Source organism: Ursus maritimus, unplaced genomic scaffold (assembly GCF_017311325.1).
Source record: "Ursus maritimus isolate PB19 unplaced genomic scaffold, ASM1731132v1 scaffold_30, whole genome shotgun sequence".
NCBI lineage: Eukaryota > Metazoa > Chordata > Mammalia > Carnivora > Ursidae > Ursus > Ursus maritimus.
Genome location: NW_024425564.1, coordinates 10,713,823 through 10,737,026, shown reverse-complemented (window position 1 = coordinate 10,737,026; position 23,204 = coordinate 10,713,823). Strand labels below are relative to the sequence as shown.

The 23,204-nt window shown below is 43.0% G+C and overlaps 1 protein-coding gene across 6 annotated transcripts in view; it reads right to left on the bottom strand.

Moving 5' to 3' along the window:
• Nucleotides 1–624: 624 nt before the first annotated feature.
• LOC103665030 (cytidine monophosphate-N-acetylneuraminic acid hydroxylase) overlaps nt 625–23,204 on the bottom strand; it is a 104,573-nt gene continuing 81,993 nt past the window's right edge. For 4 of the 6 annotated variants that reach the window (XM_040644907.1, XM_040644904.1, XM_040644906.1 and 1 more), the window contains exons 13-15: nt 23,038–23,153; nt 20,652–20,747; nt 17,061–18,419 (exon numbers count right to left, since the gene is read on the bottom strand). In XM_040644907.1, the coding sequence (XP_040500841.1) occupies nt 20,672–20,747; nt 23,038–23,153 (192 nt within the window). In that variant the 3' untranslated portion in view covers nt 17,061–18,419; nt 20,652–20,671. Of the gene's footprint in view, nt 1,826–3,513; nt 3,871–17,060; nt 18,420–20,651; nt 20,748–23,037; nt 23,154–23,204 lie in introns of those variants that run through there. The other 2 variants (XR_005838763.1, XM_040644905.1) reach the window with 2 other exon arrangements.

Below are 23,204 nucleotides of genomic sequence, written 5' to 3'. Positions count from 1 at the left end.
GAGTCTGACAGCCCGGCATCCTTGCCCTGCATGGGGACACACTCTGAGGCATAACTTACCCCAGTGATCCCCTAGGGTGTCAGGCTATGGCCGGGAGTTCGCCTGAAGTGGCACTTTGCTTGAGTTCTTCCCCTTCTCTGTCTGGCCTCCCCCCTCCTCACCGGCTTCCCCTGGAAGCCTTTCCTTAATAAATGACTTACACGTGAATTCTGCTCTCAGGGTCTGTTTCTGGAGCTCAATTTAAAACAATCCCAAGGATCAAAAAAAAAAATGAGTCTGAACTCATTTGTGAGCCCTTAATAAATGTAATTGATGTCCATGTGAAAAGAATTCTTTCAGTCCTCGGAGATTCGGTTTTGTTTCTCGGCCTTGCGTTCTGCACTGGGTCCCACCCACCGAGAGGGGCTGGGGAGAGGCCCAATCTCTCTGCCTTCAGAAAGTGATCTTCTTTCAAAGAAAACAAGGAGGACAGCCACTCTTATAAAAGAAAGAGAAGAGGAGAGGAGAGGAGAGGAGAGGAGAGGAGAGGAGAGGAGAGGGAGAAAGAAAGGAAGAAGGAAAAAAGAAAGAAAAAAAAGAAAAGAAAAGAAAAAAGAGAGAGAGAAAGAAAGAAAGGAAGAAAGGAAGAAAGGAAGAAAAGAAAAAAGAAAGAAAAAAAAAGAAAAGAAAAGAAAAAAGAAGGTTGGTCTGGTATGTGACCTGCTCTTCTTTATTGTTCCCTTCCCCCCTGCCAGCGGGGAGAGCAGTTTTAACTTTCAGAAAAATAGACTCTTCCTGCCAAGTCCAGCCGCCTGTCTGAATGCTAAACATGGGAACGCCAGGAAGTGGAGGGACGATGAGAGATGACACTTCTAGGCCAAGCTGCCCCCTCAGCTGATCCTCACAGGGTAATACTCCTAATTCGTACTGTGGGGGTTGCTGCTCCTGATTACAAGGACGAGCGATCCGTGCAGCTTTTGGCGAGGAATGTTCTCACAGGGAGGGATCACACAGGGCCGGCCATTACCTCAGGCCTCAACAGTGAAGGAGCTCTCTCTTGGGCTGACAGGGCAGTCCTTTGTGTCGGGCCTGTCTTGATGGAAGGCAGACAGGACAGTCACTGGTAGGGGCAGAATCTGAGTGTCCCTAGGTCCTCACCCCACTTCGGAATACTCTGGCTGCCTCAGCTTGACACCAAGGACTGAGATCCTACCGCACCAATTCATTTCTTTGGGCTGAAGACATGTCCGTTGTTAACATGTAAGCCTTTCAAGAGAGAACCCATTTCCCTGTGACGTTAACCAGGACTTGCTGGGTTTGCAAGTAAAGGAAACCTAATTCAAAATGGCATGAGCGTAAAAGAGGATTTAATTGGCTCACTAATGGGGGGGGGGGCTTCAAGCACAGCTAGATCGGGTGCCAAAACAATGTCATCCTAAATCTATCTTCTTTCCTTCTCTCTCTGTGCTTGCTGCATTTTTAGGTGGCAAAGACGGCTTCCAGTAACTCCCTACTGTCTTAGTAACCCCAAAGGAAGGAGCACATCTCACCCCACCAGCTCAGCAAAAATCTCAGGACTGCTTCTCATTGGCTTAAGTCGAGTCATGTGGTCTCTGTGAACCAATCACTGTGGCTCATGATCTCAGTCATGTATCAATTGCTGAAGTGGAGAAGAGGGGTCAGCCCTGCCCAAAGAGTGGGAGGGAGTGGTTCAGCAAAGACAACCCCAAGTGCTCTTACCAAGAGAGGAGAGAATGCGTAACAGGAAGACAAAACCAGCACCTGTCCACCATCCTGACGCTCGATTTTCATACCTCCACGGTCATGCCGAGCAGAGAACAGCTCCCTGGAAGGTGAGGCATAGCAGAGATTGCAAAGACAAGTCGAGGGCAAGGGGCACCACACTGGGAAACCAGGTTGGGGTGGGGGACACTGCATGAGGGCTCCTTGAGTTGCTAGGGGGCAACCCAGACACTCTGAGATTTTAACAGTATCTTCTTAGAAGCTGAGAAAATTTCAAGGCCTTGCGAAAAGCAGCACTTGAATTCCGGATAGCTTGACAGGTTTGGGCAGGGGGGGCTGCAGTACAGCTCACGATTCATACCAGTAGGCTGCCCCTGACTTGTAAGCTCAGCCTTCAGCCTTGGTTAACGGAAGGATACTCTCTGAAGATCTTCCGTATCCTAGTCCCAGGCTCCTTCACCATGCTTCATGTGGGGTACTGGTGTCCAGCAGGGATAACTGTGATAAAACCAGGAAGGGCAACCTGTCCTATTAGCTGGACCAGCCCATCATCTCTTTTTGACTAATATGACTCACAGGCAGCTAAGAGTTACTGAGCACCATATTATGAATGCTCATGAGGTCTGGCGTAGCATTCCCCTCTGCAGGTGAGGAACTAGGTCTTACAGAAAGGTGAGGTGATTTGCCAGCCAGTGAGTGGTGGACCCAGGATGGAGACGCCATTTAACCTCCTTAAACCCCAGGCCACCACCAAGAATTTGAAAGCAGAGGTAGCTGGGGAAGTGTGGAGGGATGAAGTTTAAAGCAATCAGCCAGACGGGGTAGGGAAAAATCCAGGTGGACAAGACATGGCTGCTGACAGTGTGAACAGAGGCAAGGTGCCAAAAGATTATGAGAACATGCTGTCCTTTATCTGCTGAAGATGACACCACTGTGGGTAGGACGACCACATAATTGATTGTCTGAACCAACACCGTTTGAGAACAAGAGGGCACTGTTAATAATTAGGCCAGGACGACTGTAACAAATCCAGACCAGCTTGGGCAAACGAGGACTCAGGGTCCCTCTAACCGGAGCTAGGCTTTCTTCTTATAGTGGTGATGGACACACGTGGATTCATCCACGGCCCCTCAGCCTCTCCATCCAGCATCCTTGTGCGGGCTGCAGGATGGCTGGGAAGGGATGGACCAACTAGCCTTGGTCTTTGAGGCCCTGGGCTCTCACCCGTTGAGTTCATCTCCAGACACCGTAGAGACAGGGGACAAAAGACACTGCGTAAATAATTAATTAACTTATTTAATTAAACCAATGATTGACTAAGAGAGGCGCTGCGGCAGAGTGGTTAAAGGATTTCCCTTTGAGGTTTAGGTTTGGCTCCCACTATGTGAACTTGGGCAAGTGTCTTTGGGGCTCAGATTCCTGATCTGTAAGATGGGACTGAGGGCACAGGATGCTTGAGCTCTTACTTTGGGCACTGGGCTAAGCCCTTTGTGTGGACAATTAGTCCCAGCATCATTACAACCTTACTAGGCAGGTACCGTTACTATTACCATTTTGCAGACTGGGGCACTGAAGCCCAGTGAGGTTAAGTGACTGACTCCAGGTTGTACGATTGATAAATGCTTTTTTCCCCCAAAGATTCTGTTTATTTATTTGAGAAAGAGCATGAGCAGGGGTGGGGAGAGGGAGAGGCAGAGGCAGACTCCCGGCTGAGCACGGAGCCTAACTCAGGGCTCCATCCCAGGACCCTGAGATCATGACCTGAGCCAAAACCAAGAGTTGGCTGCTTAACCGACTGAGCTACCCAGGTGCCCCGAATAAATACCTGTCTTATGGGGGGTTGGTTTTGGTGACTAAACAAGATAACGCTCATTAAAACCTGAGCATAATGACTGAAAGTCAATAGAAGCCATGGATAAACTGTTAGTCTTTAATGATGATAATTTAGGGTTCAGTATTACTGTTATCTCACATTTGTCATTTGGAAGGCACTAAGATGGGTCATATTTCTAACTCACCATATGGCAGGAGGATCTTCTGAATAAAAACCTTTAATACTCCTTAATGCCCAAAGAGGACAGCATTGTTGACATGACCCATCTCCGAGAACCCCAGGAATCTGAAACATCCACACAGTTCCTCCTGCAGCTGGGAAAGAGAAATATCTACATGTATCCTTAAACCCAGACGGTTAGCCAAAAAAACAAAACAAAACAAAACAAAACAAAACCAAAAAAAAAAAAAAATCACCCGTGGGGAGAAGGCAGACGTGGAGAGACAGAATGGTTGTTCAGTCATCTGCCCCAATTCCTCCCACAAGGAGGCTTGTGTGCTGGAAACACATTCCCAGGACCCCAGAGTACAGGGAGCACTCTACACGCATGCCATCAATCCTTGCAAAGGTCCTGAGGCCCCCGTGAGATCACCTGAAGCACGTCCCTTAACCCCCGCATGGCGCTGAGACAGAGAAGAGAGGCACCGAGCTGCTGAGAGACGCCGCAGGCCTCCAGTCTGTCTACCAGCGAAGCCGCACCTGACGGGTTAGGACCAGGGCTCCCTATGCAAGAAGAGTCAAGTTTCAATTTCTGGATCCAAACAGATGGTGTGACCTTGGGCAAGTTAGTTACCTAGCTTCTGGGGCCTTGGTTTCCTTGTTGCTAAAAAAGGAATAAGAAAACCTTCCTTGTATCTCCGAAGAAGCAATGTGTTGTATGCTTAACGGAGTGCCTGATCCTTAGCGCAGTTTCATTAATGTTAACTGTTGTTACTAATAAGTATGAACTGAAAACACCGCTGTACGAGGCAGTAGGACCACAGGGACATATAGTCCCTGACCTCCAGAGCTGACAGACACAAGGAAGAGACAGACTGAGCGCCACAGGATGGGCCGCCCAGCAGGTGCTCAGCCACGTGGGAAGATGGGGGTGGGGAGTTAGAGGAGACACGGGTGCAGACGGGCACAGGCTGTAGGTGCTCAGGAGGGAAGAGTTGAGGCTGGTTGGGGTCTGCACAGATATGAAGAAAGAATAAGCTCAGTGGAAGCTAGAAGGGGCGGGAGGGAAGAGTGCCGAGGCAATGGGACCCATGGCACTCAGGAAGGAGACAGGAGAAGGGTAGCTGCTGCCCAGCACGCCTGCCCTACCTCCACTGGGATCTGGAAGCTCATCTCAGGGGTGGGCCAGATGCCCCCAAAGGAGTCATCTCTTCTGCCACCACCCAAGGCTTCACAAACCACAAGCCTCAAGAAACCAGGGTGGGAGTTGAGAACAGCTGAATCCACACTCTGGAACAAGACCTGGATACAGGTTTCTCCGCAGCGACTTTGAACATGACATACAAAATATTGCACGTGGTACTGTGAATTTCTGATGTGGATTGCTCCTTCACTTCCAATATCAATTGATAAAGACCTCTGGCTGAGTGTGGGGACAAGAATGAACTCTGTTCTGCTGTGGGTTTCTGTGGTTCTCTGGCTATGCTGTCCCTACCTCCCCTGTGTCCAAAGTTACTCTGCCGGGGGCTGAGTTTGGAGAAACGCTAGAACTACCTGTTTGCTCATCAAAGAACGTTCTTCCTGGTGGTACAGCACTGTAAGTTCACAGTGTCCTGCAATGCTATGCCAAAGGAGTGCTTGCTTCCTCTAATGAGCCTTGCAAACTGTCAGCCTAGGATGAAGTTTGATCCTGGGATGGATTTCTTCCTTTATTTGTCCAATTTGGCGGCACTGCTCTTTCTCCTTAATCTTCCAGTTGTCTCTTCAGCCCCAGAGTCACTGATGGGCAATGAGAAAGAATTTTGGCATTTTCTTCTCTTGATGGGAAGAGTCAATTCCTGATGGGGCTTAAGTTCCAAATGGTTCTCTTTGGGGGCAGGAACACAAGGGCCATATTCCTTGGGTGATGTTATTGAACTATAAGCTATCTGGCTTCATCAACACTTGGTAAAAAGTATACAGTGATGACATGGTGACAGTAGTCATAATTATCAGTTATGTGCCATTTTCAGACTTCACTGCCAGTTCCATAGAGTTGCACCTCAGCAGCTGGTGGGGTCAGAGCAGCTAGGACTCTGGGCCACAGTAGTCAGAAATGCTCTCTCTCATCACTGTGTCCCCAATATCTGGTTGAACTGCATCTTTATTAATGTCTGTCTACCCAGAGGGAAATAGAATGTTTGTTCCTGGCCTGTGAGGCCGCTGATAGTTCCATTTTTTTTTTTTTTTTTCAGAGAAATACTGGCCAGAGGCCCCCGGAAACATTGCTTCATTGCCTGGCCTTATGAGAATTTGCCTGACCTATTTTGTGGAGGCAAATTCACCCTGGTCCTATGGTTGTTTCATGCAAAAGGGGGAAATGAAAGTTTTTACTGCTGAAGAGGTCCCATTTGCTTGAGTCAATTATAACCACTGCAACAATCAGCCCTATAAATGTTGTTTTACTGGAAACAAAGTCTTCATAGGTCCAGATTGGGGTAGATCTGCTCCTCAAGAGGCAAAAACTCCCTCCTTGATTGCTTTAGCTGGGTTATTGGGTGGGGCCATCCTTCTGTGAGATCAGACTTCTGTTAACACATGGGCTGCTCTCACCCAGACTACGCCTTCAGTCGTGTGATATTTGCGGTCACGCCGAGCAACACAATCCTCCCGTCTTGGTTTTTCATGTAAACAGGAGAATAAAGCTACCAACTTCTCATCCTCCCATCGATGGAGGCTGAGGAGAAATCTAAACACCTAATCCTTACAAGATGACGTTCCCGAGTTAAGGGAGCGGTCCTCAAGAGGGAAACGTCCCAGAGAGACCGCTCTTCCTCACTCCACGTTGTCGCAAAGACGCACAATGTGTGAAGAAGGGCAGGATGGGGGTGCCAGGTGATGATGTCCAAGACAAGAGGTAACATCGTTCTGACCAATAAAACAAAGTTTGAGCTCCACTATTTGGGAAGTTGGGAAAATTTCTCTTCCTTCTTAAAATTCGAGACAACTTTCTTGGAAAATAAACATTTGTTCCTAGATCTGTGGGTCTGAGTCAACCATTACCTGCACGCTTACCTGGAGGAGGATTTGTCTATGAGAGGGACCACATTGAGAGTGCCCCGGCCTGCCCTGATAGTGGGAGGCCTCCAAGCCAAAGCCAGCAAGGCCCCCCACTGTCAGTCAGGAGCCTGTAGGTCTTGTTGCGGTGAAGGCCGGGATTGACAGTGCCCCTGAGTCCCCTGAGGAATTATTCGAGTAAATATTCCAGGCTGGAGGAAATGCACTGCCTGGGAACAGGCAGGGTCCTGGGCTCAGTTTCTATGGGTGGAAAGGGGTCCCCTAAACAGTGCCTGAAGGATGCCTGGGTGAGATAGAAAAATTTTTCTTTTTCTCCCGCTGAAATACTTTTCGATTTTTCTTCTTGATTTGAAAACAGGGAAACCGCATGCACTTCACGAGGCTCTGTTGTAAAGGATTTAGCAACACCCACGTCTCTCTAAGAGGGTCTGCGGAGAGCCGGCGCTGGGCTGTGATGTGGTCCTCTTCCGCCACCTATCGACAGCATCGCTCACTGCGGTTTTCAGACGCACCCACACCGCCTGTGGACCACTGCGGGATGGGCACCAACTCCGGATAATTAAAACTATTCAAGGCACGTTTACTGCATTCAAATTAAAATAGGTTTATTGAATCCGCAGAGGAAAACATATGTTCTAACAATCGAGGTTACCTGTTTTATTGGATAAGTTCGCTCTGATTTTCAGCTGCTAAAATATAAGCATAAACGGAGGCAGAGTTCTGTCTTCTTTCTTCCATTAGGGTAATACATAAAGGTACTGCATATTTTTAAGATGGTTGCTGTTGCTGTTTTTTAGAAAATATGATCACCCTAAAGGTATTGAAGGAATTTTTAGAAGAGAAATAGTATATGACTACCATTTGCACGCAAGAGAGTGGGAAGCATTCGCAGGATTAACATTACGGAGATAGGTGGGAGTCCCCATGAGAATAGAGCATGAGAAACTGTCCATATGTTATACGGGCTTGTACTTTCATTGGAAGATTGAGAAGATGCTACCCCACGCACAATGGTTCATATCCTTCCATCCAACAATCCAACTTCAAGAATTCCATCCCAAGGAAAGAATTCAAACCGTGAGAAAAGTAATGAGGATGATATTCTTCATAAGATCAGTAAATGTTCAACAACAGAAGAGTTCAAGTTACAGTCTGTTCAGAATATGGAATATTACAGAGGCATGAGAATTATTGTAACATGTAGCAATATGAGAAATGCATACCCACGAAGATATAAACTAGTAGATAAAAATAGGAATAGTGAATAAAACTGGAAAAGAATAAACATATAAAAGCTGAGTTAGTCTGTTATGTTATGAATACCAGTATTTGTTTTCCTAATTACATAACAGATAGAGAAATGCATTCTTGTTGTAACACATTTAAGTTATACAGAAGTGTATTAAGTAAGAAGTGGAGGATCCCATAACCTGCCTGCTCCTAGCTTGTCTGCTCCCTATTAATAGATGATGTAAGCTCTCCAGCTCTTCTTCCTTAGAGTTACACACACACACCATTATATGTAGTGTTATTTTAACATAAAAGTGATAATGCTGCATTTCTTGCAACTTGATTTTTCTAAAAATATGCATTACAGTTCTTTCTGTATCCATATAGATCTATCTCATTTTTTAAACCACTATTTAATGTGATCAACTCTGATATATTTAACTATTTCACAATTAACAAATACTCATCTCTTCTAATTTTTAAATGATAATAATTCTGCAAATGACCCCTTGTATATTTATCTTGGTACACCTATTAATGAATTTAAGATTCTTTTCATTTTTTATTAGCCATTTTTGTATTTTCTTAGAGAATTTCCTATTCATATCTTCTGTAAATTTTTCTATTTCATTATTTACATTTTTATTATTGACTTGTTGGGGACCTCAATGAATTTTTAGGTTTTATTGAGATTTCACTGGATTTAGAGATTGGTACAATATAGAATGTTTCTGTCCAGAACATAATTTTTACAAATTTTATCTTAAATTCAAATAACATATAGTGTGTTATTGGTTTCAGAGATAGAGGTCAGTGGTTCATCAGTTGCATATAACACCCAATGCTCATTACATCACGTGCCCTCCTTAATGTCCATCACCCAGTTACCCCATCCCACCCCACTCCCCTCACCCCCAACAACCCTCAGTTTGTTTTCTATAATTAAGAGTCTCCTATGGTTTGTCTCCTTCGCTGATTTTATCTTATTTTATTTTTCCCTCCCTTCCCCAGTGATCCTCTGCTTTGTTTCTTAAGTTCCATCTATGAATGAAATCATATAATTGTCTTTCCCGGATTGACTTATTTCCCTTAGCATTATACCCTCTAGTCCCATCCATGTCATTGCAAATGGTAAGATTTCATTTTTTGATGGCTGAGTAATATTCCATTGTATAGATACACCACATCTTCTTTATCCATGTATCTGTCAGTGGACATCTGACTCTTTCCATGGTTTGGCTATTGTGGACATTGCTGCTATAAACATTGGGGTGTAGGTATGTACCCCTTCAGATCACTATGTTTGTATCTTTTGGGTAAATACCTACTAGTGCAATTGCTGGGTCACAGGGTAGCCCTATTTTTAACTTTTTGAGGAACCTCCATACTGTTTTCCAGACTAGCTGCACTAGCTCGCATTCTCACCAACAGCATAAAACGGTTCCCCTTTCTCCACATCCTCACCAACATCTGTTGTTGCCTGAGTCATTAATTTTAGCCACAGAACATAGTATGTTTTCCCATTTATTCTAGTCTTCTTTTATATTCCTTGGTAAAATGTTATTGTTTTTCTTTATTTAAATCTTGTTCACTTCCTGTTGTATATCACATAAAGGAAGATATTTTTCAATGGTTATTTACATAACTAAAAAATTTTAATGGAAACAATTACTAGCTTCATCTGAAAACAGCAGTTTTTTAAAGCTATAATGATCCGTCAAGTAATAACTCAAAAAAGTATAATTATTAGGCTACTCATTTGCTTGTATACAAGGAAAAGCAATAGATTGATTTCATGTCCTCTAACCAAAAACATGACTTAGACACAAAAAATAAAACATAAAAAGGGAGAGGAAAAACCAGAGCTTGGGAATAGTAAGTTTTGTTTTCCCTTCATTGGGTAAGCTACTTATCAGCTGGTAGTATGCACAGTGGCCAGGTGGGGTAGCCAGCCTTGGGCAGCTGGGTCATCAAAGAAAATAATTTCAGTTATTTCACAATCCTCCCAAACTCCTTGAGCCCATCAGGACATCTCTACAGTGTCTCCCTGTGCCCTTCCCTCTGCACCTCTATCTCCATTAAGCTAGGCCTCACCATTTCCCTCATTAGAATCTTCCCAATCCCCAAAAGATGTGAATGAAGTTGCTGCTAATAATGTTTCTGGTACAATTTTTTTCAAAAATAAGCTGGAGCATGATAAACTGATCTTAGGGTTCTGAAGAGAAGATGTGCAAGAATGTCCTTGATCATTTGGAGGAAAGAGAGCAATAAAAGAGAATTCACCCTACCTGCTTTCCAAACACGCTACAAAACTAAAATAATGTGAACAAAGGACATTGGCACAGAAACAGAGAAGTTGATCAAATGGACAGAATGAGTTGACTTTTCTCAGCGTGCCCTTGGCGAGTCCCACTAGGCCGTCCCTGCACCAGGAAGCCCTGACACCCCATGGGGCTGCAGATGCGCTGCCCTACGCCGAAAACAAGTTTTCCAAAACTCTCATTTTTCCTTGAGCAAAGTAAAGCACTCATTTAGAAGCTATTTCTTAATTTAAAAAACATGGCAATTTTACAATTATCTTGACTTCTATCTATATTGTGCTGTGGTCTGAGAACACACTATATATGATTTAAACCTTTGAAATTTGCAGAGACCTGCCTTATAGCTTAGCATGGGGTCATTCTGTGTAAAGGACCTGTGTGTCTTTGAAAAGAATGAGTATTGTGTAGGTGTTGGGGACATCTTCTCTGTATGTTTATTAGGTCTCTTTGATTGTATTGTTCAACTCTTCCATACAGTTACCAAATGTGTGTGTGTGTGTGTGTGTGTGTGTGTGTGTGTGTGACTGGTCTATCATTTACTGAGAGAGGTGTTTACAGATATCTCACTATGATTTCAATTTATTTCTTTGTTTAGTTATGTCATTCTTTAAATATTTTGAGGCTATGCTATTGTATACATATAAATTTAGGTTTTTATATCTTCCTGGTTAACTAAAACTTTTATCATTATGGAGACTTAGAGAGAGGCCACAGAAAAGTAGAGAGAGGCTGCATGGAAAAGGGTAGGGTAGGAAGGGTGGAGACTCGATCAGGAGCCAAACTGACCCTGGGTATCTGACTGTGGGAGGGAGGGAAGGAGAGTGTGGGTATGGAGAGGGGAGAGGAGCAGAGCCCATGCCAGGCACCCAAAGCACAGGGGGCCTACACTAGGAAGACAACTCCCCATAACATTTGGCTTTGAAAACCAAAGGGGCTTAACTTTGTGAGTTTTTGCAATCAGTGGGGCTTACTATCCGGAACTTTAAAAATCAGTGGGCTTGCATGGGTGGCACAGTTGGTTAAGCATCTGACTCTTGGTTTCAACTCAGGTCATGATCTCAGGGTTGTGCGATCAAGCCCCATGTCCAACTCCACACTCAGCACGGAGTCTGCTTGAGATTCTCTCTCCCTCTCCCTCTGCCCCTCCTGCTAGTGCGCTCTCTCTCTCTTTAAATAAATAAATCTTTTTAAAAATTTTAAAAATGATCATCAGTAGGCTTGTTCCTAGGAGAGCCAGAGGAGGAGAGGAGCCTGACTGCCTGCTCTAAAAGAGACAGCCTTGTGGGGATACTGCATACAAGCAGCAGTTTGAAAAATGCGGGAGGTATATGGGAGGGAGACTTGTTTACTGATCTCAGAGTGGGTGCTGGAAAGGCAGGGATTGTTGGGAGACGTCTCCAAGAACAAAAGAGCTGGCAGGTGCCACTTCCCTCCCCTAACCCGTAGCCTAGATACACAGACACCTGTGGGAACCAATGCAGTGTGCACCCTCTCCACCTAGCTTGCTAACAGTGTGCCCTCCTGGCCCTCTGTCTTCTGCATTCACACCCCATCCATCTTGGCCTCAGCAGTTTTCCCATTAGCTGCAAATCCCTTTCCACAACAGACTGGCACAGGCCTTAATGACACCACAACTCTGATCCCAAGTTCTCCTGCAGACCCACCCTCAGCAGGAGTCCATCCAAAGCAGAGCCACAAGCCTGGCAGTGTGCAAGCACCCCTGATAGGGCCCAGCACCACACCAAACTGACACCAGCCCTAAAGAGAGGGGAAGATAACCACCTACACCAGTCCCACTATGGCCCCAGCACTGAGCTGGGGGCAGACATCTAGCCTGACTGTGTGACCTGCCCACCAATGAAAGTTTCTCAGGGGACAGCACAAGGCGAGAGGGAGAGCACTCTGCAGTTTGGTGCTACTGCAGCTCTGGCAAATGCCTGATCTGACTTAACTCACGCTCAAATGAGGCCCAGACTGGCCTGCTAACAACACAGGGACCACACACTGCCCGCAACTGAAAGAGAGAGCCATTACAGCCAGCTGGACGAAGGTAAACCCAGCCCAGCCATAACAGAAGGGCACATGCAACACACATAGAAGACACCTCTGAAGCACCAGGTTTTGGAGAAGAGGGGACACTGCACTGCAGGGCACGCCAGAACCTCTTCCTCATAAGGCCACTACCTTCAAGAGGAGGAAACACAGCTGACTTTCCTAACACATAGAAACAGAAACAGCGAGTTAGGCAAAACGAGGAGACAGAGGAATATGTCCCAAATGAAAGGAGAAGAGAGAGGACAGGAAGCAGAAACTTTATTTGAAGAAATAATAGCAGAAAACTTCCATAATCTGGGGAAGGAAACAGAAATCCAGATCCAGGAGGCACAGAGAGCCCCCAACAAAATCAACCCAAGGAGGTCCACACCAAGACACATAGTAATTAAAATGGTAAAAAGTAGTGATAAAGAGAGAATTTTAAAAAGCAGCAAGATTTCTGTTCTGTATCACTCTTGGGGCCTTTTTACTTTTATAGAACTCCCCTTAATATCTCTTGTAGGGCTGGCTTGGTGGTCACATATTCTTTCAGTTTCTGCCAGTCTTGGAAGGTCCTTCTCTCTCCATCAATTCTGAATGACAGCCTTGCTGGATAAAGGATCCTTGGCTGCACGTTCTTCTCAGTTAGAGCTTTGAAAATACCTTGCCAACCCTTCCTGGCCTTCCAGGTCTCTGTAGACAGGTCTGACATTATTCTGATATTCTTCCCTCTGTATGTAAGGATTTTCTTCCCCCTGGCCACTTTCAAGACTGTATCCTTGGATCTAATATTTGCGAATTGCACTATGATGTGACGTGGTGTAGGTCTGTTCTCATTGATCTTGGGAGGGGTCCTCTCTGCCTCTTGGACTCGAATGTTTGTTTCCTTTGCCAGATTAGGGAAGTTTTCAGCTACCCTATGATCCAGCAATTGCACTACTGGGTATTTACCCCAAAGATACAGACGTAGTGAAGAGAAGGGCCATATGCACCCCAATGTTCATAGCAGCATTGTCCACAATAGCTAAATTGTGGAAGGAGCCGAGATGTCCTTCAACAGATGAGTGGATAGAGAAGATGTGGTCCATATATACAACGGAATACTACTCAGCCATCAGAAAGAACGATTACCCAACATTTGCAGCAACATGGACGGGACTGGAGAAGACTATGCTAAGTGAAATAAGCAGAGAAAGACAATTATCATATGGTTTCACTCATTTATGGAACATAAGAAATAGCAGGAAGATCAGTAGGAGAAGGAAGGGAAGAATGAAGGGGGGCGGTAAACAGAAGGGGGAATGAACCATGAGAGACTATGGACTCTGGGAAACAAACTGAAGGTTTCGGGGGGGGTGGGGATTGGGATAGGCCAGTGATGGGTATTAAGGAGGGCACATATTGCATGGTGCACTGGGTGTTATATGCAAATAATGAATCATGGAACATTGCGGTTGTTGGAGAGCTGACGGTTAAGCATCTGCCTTCGGCTCAGGGCGTGATCCCGGCATTATGGGATCGAGCCCCACATTGGGCTCCTCTGCTATGAGCCTGCTTCTTCCTCTCCTACTGCCCCTGCTTGTGTTCCCTCTCTCGCTGGCTGTCTCTATCTCTGTCAAATAAATAAATAAAATATTAAAAAAAAAAAAGAATGTACTGTATGGTGACCAAAATAATAAAAATTATTATAAATAAATAAATAGCAGCAAGAGAAAAGAAAACAGTTACATACAAGGGAAACCCCATAAGGACATAAAGACAAGGATTTTTCAGCAGAAACTTTGTAGGCCAGAAGAAGTAGCATGCTATAGTCAAATGCTGGAAGGAAAAAAATCTGCAGCCAAGAACACTCTATCCAGCAAGCCTCTTATTCAGAATAGGAGAGCTAAAGACTTTCCCAAACAGAAGTTAAAGGAATTCACCACCACTAAGCCAGCCTTACAAGAAATGTTAAAGGGGACTCTTTGAGTGGAAAGAAAGACCATATGTAGGAATAAGAAAAGTAGGAAACACAAAAGCACTAAAATGAAGTATATCTATAAAAATCAGTCAAGGGGTTCACAAAATAAAAGGATGTAAAGTATAACAACATATACCAAAGATGTGGAGGGGAGAGGAATAAAAATTTAGTTCTTTTAGAATGGGTTCAAACGTAAGTGACCACCAACTGAATACAGACTGCTGTATGCAGATGTCATATATAACTCTAATGGTAACCACAAATCAAAAACCAGTAATAGACAAAAAATGAAGAGAAAAGGGAATCCAAGTATATCACTAAAGAAAACCAGCACCCATGAGAGAAGAAAGAGAACTACAAAAACAGCCATAAAACAAGTAACAAAATGGCACTAAGTACATACCTACCAATAATTACTTTGAATGTAAATGGACTAAATGCTCCAATCAAAAGACACAGGGTGACAGAATAGAAAAAAAAGTAAGACCCATCTGTATGCTGCCTACAAGAGACTCATTTCAGACCTAACCACATATGCAGATGAAAAAATGAGAGGATGGAGAAGCATTTATCATGCATATGGAAGTGAAAAGAAAGCTGGGTAGCAATACTTCTATGGGACAAACTAGACTTTAAAACAAAGACTGGGACAGGACAGAAAGAAGGTCACTACATAATCATTAAGGGAACAATCCAACAAGAAGATGTAACCATTGTAAATATTTATGCACCCAACATGGGAGCATCCAAATAGAGAAAGCAGCTAAGAACAAGCATAACAGTAATCAGTACAAATACAGTAACAGCAAGGGACTTTAACACCCCACTTACATCAATGGATAGATCGTCCAAACAGAAAATCAATACAGAAATAATGGCTTTGAATGACACACTGGACCAGATGGATCTAACACATACATTCAGAACATTCCATCCTAAAACAGCAGAATACATATTCTTTTGAAGTGCATGTGGAACATTCTCCAGGACAGATCACATGTTAGGCCACAAAACAAGTCTCGACATACTCAGAAAGATTTAAGGCATAATAACATGCACCCTTTGCAACCACAACGCTATGAAACTAGAAATCAACCACAAGAAAAAATCTGGAAAGACCACAAATACATGGAGGTTAAATAACACGCTACTAAACAATGAATGGGTCAATTAAGAAATCAAAGAGGAAATTTTTAGAAAACACATGGAAACAAATGAAAATGAAAACACAATAGTCCCAAACCCTCAGGATGCAGCAAAAGTGGCTCTAGAGAGAAGTTTATAGCAAAACAGACCGACTTCAAGAAGCAAGAAAAATCTCAACCTCACCTTACACCTAAAGGAACTAGCAGAAGAAGAACAAACAAAACCCAAAACCAGTAAAAAGAAGGAAATAATAAAGATTAGAGCAGAAATAAATGTTATAGAAACAAAACAAAAACAGTAGAACAGATCAATGAAACCAGGAACTGGTTCTTTGAAAAGATCACCAAATTGATACACATCTATCCAGAGTCATCAAAATGAGATAGAGGAGTCAAAATCAGAAATGCAAGAGGAGGAACCGAAACTATAGGGGGAAAAAAGGATTATAAGAGAATATTATGAAAAATTATATGCCAAAATATCAGACCTAGAAGAAAAGGATAAGTTCCTAGAAACATGTAACCTCCCAAAACCGAATCAGCAAGAAACAGAAAATTTGAACAGATTGACTACCAGCAATGAAATTAACATCGGTAATCAAAAAGCTCCCAACCAATGAAAGTCCAGGACCAAGCAGCTTCAGACATGAATTCCACCACACACTTAATGAAGAGTTAATACCTATTTTCACCCTATTTCAAAAAATAGAAGGAAAACTTCCAAATTCATTCCATGAGGCCAGAATTACCGATACCAAAACCAGATAAAGACACTACAAAAAAAGAGAACTAGAGGCCAAAATTTCTGATGAACACAGATGTGAAAATCCTCAACAAAATATGAGCAAACCAAATGCAACAATACATTAACAAGCTTATTCATCACGATCAAGTGGGATTTCTTCTTGGGATGCTGGAGCGGTTCAATGTTAGCAGTCAGTGTGATACATCACATCAATAAGAGAAAGGGTAAAAACCACATGATCATTTAGTAGATGCAGAAAAAGCATCTGATGAAGTACAACATCCATTCCTGATAAAAAACCCTCCACAAAGTAGGTTTAAAGGGAACATACCTCAACCTAATAAAGGCCATATATGAAAAACCCACAGCCAGCATCATACTCAATGGTGAAAAACTGAGAGCCTTTCCCCTAAGGTCAGACAAGGATGTCCACTCTCACTACTTTTATTCAGCACAGTACTGGAAGTCCTCGCCACAGCAATCAGACGACAGAAAGAAATAAAAGGCATCCAAATTGGTAAGGAAGAAGTAACACGATTTGCAGATGCGGTGGATGTCAGGACCAGGTACAAAGGGTAACTTCACAGTGTTTGGCTTACGTCATGGAAATGAGATTTGAGAGGNNNNGAAAGAGGGCAGGTGGTGTGGTGTAGAACAAGAAAGAGGGGGGCGATGTGGACACCGGCAGAAAAGAAGGACCTAAACTGAGTGAGGAGCAAAGTAAGGACATGCAGGGTCGATGGACTGGAGGTCTTGGTGATACCAAAGAATTGCTGGAGCGAGGGTTTCAGAAGGACATTGCTGGAAAGCTGGCATGAAAATGAAGATAGGCTTGGTGTCAAGAAAACAAATCCGCATTTTAAAATAATCTTTATTTGTTCATCATATACATTTTAACATACATTCTATTGATATATATTACATTTATTTTTCAGTAATAATGGAATAATTTATTATATAGCGTAAATCACAAAACAGGATTCTTGAATTACAAGCATTTCTGTATAACGTGTGAGGTGAACCAGAGTAATGAACATCACTGGTATTAATCTCAAAGAAAAACAGATCAACATTTCCGTTACGAACTGTGAATTTAGGTATTTAAGGAGATTAATTCCACCCCTGGAGTCTAGTATCTTCAGAATTAAAGAGGTAGTATATATCATCAGAAAACCAATTTTGATGTTCAGTCAGTGAGAGGTGTGTGTGTGTTGTACTAGAAACATCAACGTGTAAAATAGAAACCTTGTTGACAATCACATTTTCTAGGGATAAATTTGCACAGCTGTGCCTTAATCCTGCAAATATCATCAAAAACTGGAGACAGCAGCAGAAACAGATAAGTTAGTTGCCTATCTTAACCACTGAAACAGTGTTTTACATGTTCAGAAAAGGATTTCCCAATTTTTTCAAGGTATGGATCTTTATTGTTGATTTCGAAAGATTTTTGTCTACAAAACTTATTTTATTACTAGTTAGTATTTATATTTTTTATTAATCAAAGATCATTCCATTTGTTAGAATTTATAAGCTCCATGAAATGACTAATTTTGTCCCTGAATCAACATCATTTCAGTCCCAATGAAATTTTACTGTTGAGGGCAGCCTCTGCAGCCTTGTTTTGACAAATGTATTTCAACAAAGCTTTCTGAAAAACTGAAAACAGCTCATGAGCCCTCTTACCCGATTCTCTTAATGGACCCTATTTGAGGAATCAACCTATTAAGGAACAAAATGTCTATTCGTAATTCTCCTTTTATAATTCTATTTTAAGTTTTTCTTCCTTCCTGTTTTCTTCTTATGGTCATTCATTTATCTATTTCTCTTCTTTCTTCTCTTTTTCTAACCCAACGTTTGCTCCCCCACCCTATCTGGTTTCCTCATTTTCCCCTAGAGAATTCTCTGTCCTCTTGTTCTATTTCTTCAATGCTTGGATTCACATCTCCTTCCATTATGCTTTGTTTCCCATAGACGATCTGTTCCTGTATGGTCATTGGTTCTTTTCCAGAGAATTGGGTATGGAATAAGTAAAATATAAATTATCTGGCTATGTAGTGACCCACAAACATAAGATAAGTGAACACCTCACAAGTGCCACATGTAATTATCCATTTTTGATGTCAATAAGGTGTAAGTCTCTTTGGTATAAGCTTCCTGTGTTCAAGATGGGGCATCAGTAAATTCTTGAATTTTCTATGTTTGCTTGGCATCTCTGTGAATTAAAGATATTAAGTATAAATCGCACTTTAATACTTTTTCATTTTTTATTAACTGGGACAAATTGTTTAAAGACTTATGTATTTGAGAGAGAGAGAGAGTGCCACACGCACGCGCAAGTGGGGGGATGTGCAGAAGGAGAGAGAGAGAGGGTCTTATGCAGGCTCCACACTGAGCACAGAGCCCCACAGAAGGCTCGATCTCACGACACTGAGATCATGACCTGAGCTGAAATCAAGAGTTGGAAGCTTAACCGACTGGGCCACCCAGGTGCCCCTGGGGCAAATTTTTAATCTTTTTCTTCAGTTTGAGTTACATAGTCTTTGAGATTTGAGGTCAGCGGGAATCTGAAACTGGAATGTGAGCTGGACTAAGACTCTTCTCCCAATTTCTGCAGATTCGCTGAGTGACTGACTGTAGGTCACGGGACGCTCTTGTTTATTTCATCAGGCCAAGACAGTCCGTGTTTATTCCTCACTTACCATGTACTACTCACTCTTTCAGAAGGAGTGCCTAACGTGCGACCCAGCCCTGTGAGGTAGGTGTTATTATTAGATCCACTTTACAGATGAAAACCTGACACACAGGGAGGTTCGCTAATTTGCCCAAGGTCACACGGTGGGTGACAGAGCCAAGATTTTAACTGGAGGAGTCAGATTCCAAGTCTGAGGTGTTGACCACCACACCTCATTGCTTCCCCAACGCGGCAACTTCAAAATGCACACGCTGACCTCCTGACTGTCACCTTCATCTCTGCTCCAATTCACGCACCCGCTTACACAGAGCACCTCAGACCATTTCTCGGAATTGCTCCAGCGCCAAGACCTTGAACCCTGTGCCTTCTCCATCCATGACCTCCTTACCTTCCATGCTTCCTGGCTTTCCTAACTACTGAGCATGCTCGGCATCTCCACTGAGCCCCCTGATTCTGCTCTCCCAGCGCCACCCATGCCTCTTCTCTGCCTCCTTTATTTCTCTGTCATGCCGGGAGGACTTGCCAAGGCTCCAATCCACCTTGCATTTTTCTTCCTTTTAACTTCACCCACTCTTCCTGTCTGGAATATTCTTTCTACCATCCCTCTCCTCCAGTTCAGCTTTATGAAGAACTTTACCCAAACTCTCAGCCACTCTCCAAACACCACCTCCCCTCCCCACCCAAAGACTACCTTTTCCATAATGCTCTTCCTGGTCATTTCAAAAAGTCAGATGTAATCTCTCTCCTCAGTGTTGGTGACACAAATATAGTCTACCTTATCATCCAGTTATACATGAACTCCTTGGCATCCCTTCTAGCTTATAACTGTAACTTGGAAGATCTAACCTAATTCCTTGTGCTAGACTGGAGAACAGAACAAAGAACTAGAGTATGGAACAAAGAACTTCACAACTGAAAATGATGTTCTACTTTGATCCTTAATTTTACTGGTAAGGACACTGATGCCCAGTTTAAGAAGCAAGTCATAGTGACAGTGGGAGACAGAAATTCGCTGCTCCTTCCTTCCTTATCGCCTATCATGAACACAGTCATGTGGGCTCTGGGCTAAGCACAGGCAAGAGTATTTACTTTTAAGAAATTCAGAGTCTACTGACCAGAAGAGAAAACAGATTATAACAAAACAATGTGATGGGATAGCTGTTTGTGAAATAAATAAACAAACACACAAATAAAGGCATGAGTCCAAGAATTCACTATCTTTGTAGTAATATTATGTGATCTTTCTAATAAGTAAGTGTGAGGAAACATAACTTTTAATTCAGGTAGTAAAATTACATCCCAAGTGGTAGGAAGAAATGTCAAATCTAATTTGAGCCAGACAGGCTCCACCAGCCTGAAAAAGAGAGAAGTCCATTGCAGGTGAAGAGGTGAGGTTTTCCATCATATTCTGTTTTTAGTTTTGCTCCCTTTGGTTCTTGTTGCTGTTTTGCATGTGTTCAGGATTTAGCTCTGAACACTCACTGACTACCTGGGATAATCTGTCTTGTTTATTAACTGGCTGTGTGTTCACCTCAACCAGACGGAGGAGTCTGTGGACGTGGACTGGATACACTCACTATTTATTTTATTTACTTATTTTTAAACTTGAATGTTCTTCTTGTAATGTTAGTTCTTCTCACTCCCCTGAAAGTCGGATTTTCTGGCGGGTATGGTGCCTGATTAATTTAAATGCCAGAAACAGTGTGATGAGGTTTAGGACAAGATGTCTCCCAGACCTCCAGGATGCCTTACCTGGGAAGCTCAGGTCGGCTCTACCCGCAGTGCATCAGGAAGGACCTCCAGTTGGGTGGTGTTAGAGGTAGTTTTATTTGAAAATGGTTCCAAAACCTGTAAAAGAGATAAAGCAGAGAAATGTGTTTTGGAAAGTTCCGTGACCATTGTTTGGCCAGGATCTGTTTGGTACCTGGTACTCAGCCCCCCAAGAGATAGTGCTTCCATAAGGTTTCAGCTCTTCGTGTAGACTAGCATTTCCAGTGTGTTGAATGCAGTCCCTTCCAACAGGACAACTGTGCCTTATTTTTATTTTACCAGGATGGGCCTTGCTTTAAGGACTTCTCCTACGTGAAAATATGGATTTATATTCTGTACACAAAAGCACTCGAACCTGGACTTGTAAGGGTACCAGTGAGTGAGTCTTCTGTGTGTATTCCTAGACCGACCAGGCAGAGCGCACCAAAAACCCAGGCACCGCGCGTGCACCGGGTCCAGCCACTCCGCCCCTCGGAACGCATCCTGAGAAAATCACTATGAGAGTGCGGGAGGCGCGCCGACGTGTTCCTTTGCTGAATCACTGTTTCAAATAGTGAAAAGTTAGAAATAGCTTACAGGTAGATCACAGATGGTTGAGTAAGCATGTGGGTATAAAAGTATGTAAGATATGATTGTATTTTTACAAAAAGTGCATGTGTAGGCACTTGCAAATGAAAGGAAAAGATTAACCAGACACCAAGATCTAAACGGCTCTCTGGGGGGGGGGGGTTATTTGTGGTTTTGACTCTTTCTGGATTCTTTTTTAATTTAACTTTTCTTTTTAATTTTTAAATACCTTTTCTCAAACGTCCTACAGTAGAGATATATTATTTTTATAACCAAAAAAATAGTCAATAAACTCATAAATCCCATTTGAAGAGAGACAAAGATAAACCAGGCTGTGACTGTTTCCCAAGATTCATTAGGGGATCCTCTTACATTTACAACCTGCATTATCAAAACAATAGAACAAAATAGTCTTTAGCATCAACATTCTAGAAGCTTCTAAGAGGAAACTATTTTCTTAGGAAAAATAACCTCTCAAATCACCCCAAAAGTTGCTTCATTCCTTTTTTCCATAACAAGAAGTCGGGTATACGTTCTGTTGAAAATGAACAAAAGTTAAAATGTTTTACAACCATTACAAAGTTTGAGGTTTGGGGCGCCTGGCTGACTCAGTTGGTGGAGACTGCGACTCTTGATCTTGGGGTTGTGAGTTCAAGCCTCAGGCTGGGTGTAGAGATTACTTAAAAATAAAACCTTAAAAAAAATTTGAGGCTGATCTAAGTGTCTCAACACAAGGGATACCAAAGATACAGTGATGAGTAAAAAGATGCAAGTTACAGAGCATGTGTACTAGGAGAATACTAGGGAAAAAAAAAAAAAAGCAATAACAAACTTTTCCCTTCAACTATATGACACATTTTATGGAGGCAAACTCTAGAGGAATGTTGATACTACTCATAAACAGGCCTGGGACGCTATCCGCTGAGCGAGAGTTATCAAGTTTGCACTGGAGAGTGGGTGGAGGGAGAGGCAGGAAACACATAGGGTTTTGTGGGAAGGGTGGGGTAGATTATTTACTTTTTGTTTTACAAGCTTGAACATTCTTTACATTTTCTAAAAATAATTTTGAAACATTCAAAAGGAAATAAGAAAAAAAAAAGAAACTTTAAGAGATGCCTGGGTTTTTGCAAGCTCAAGGCAGAACCAGATGGTAGGTTTTGCATATTGACAATGAAATTCCTGCATTTTTCAGAGGGTCAGTGGTAGAGATAAGAAATGATTCTCCCTCTTGGTGATTCTTTTGCAAAAATAAAAATGGCAAATGGGCCTTTGTGACATTTCAGCTCAAATGTTCCAAATATAATCTTAAAGACGTACATAGTTTTGTGATGAGAGACTTCACATGGTTTTGAAGTAGAGGCAGGCAGAAACTCAGTGGGTCATTCCCCTTAACCAATCAGTCCACCAAATTCACACGCGGTTAGGATCAGGCAAAAACGTGACATGGGAAAGGACTGTCTTCAATGACCATGTCTTTGTCACATAAACACCGCCCCTCATTCTTGTCTTGGCAAATACACACCTTCCCTCCAATAATGTCCCTTCGTCTCCTATACCAAAAACTACTTCCAGAAGGGACTGAAACACATTTGTTATGAATGTACAAATGATGACTCTTTAAAATATTACTTTCCGAATCAGACTTGCTTTTCACAGGTTAACAAAGGAATGAAGCTCTAATGGTGGAATCTCACATATCCATCACAATCTGGGGGTACAGTCAAGCCTTGACTCTGCTTATACTTATACCCATGGCCTCCTCTGCAGTGGCCTAGCGTGGGACAGGCATTTTCAGACTTACAGATGATGGTATATGTCAGGATCCCGCTGCAGACGGGTTTGGAATCCTATATACAAGTCATCCCAGAGTAGACCGTTCTTCACCACGTGTCTGATGACGTCAACCCGGCTCCGGATCTGAAACAGATATGGAACAACTGGGGTGACCCAGCCCGCACACAGGAGCGA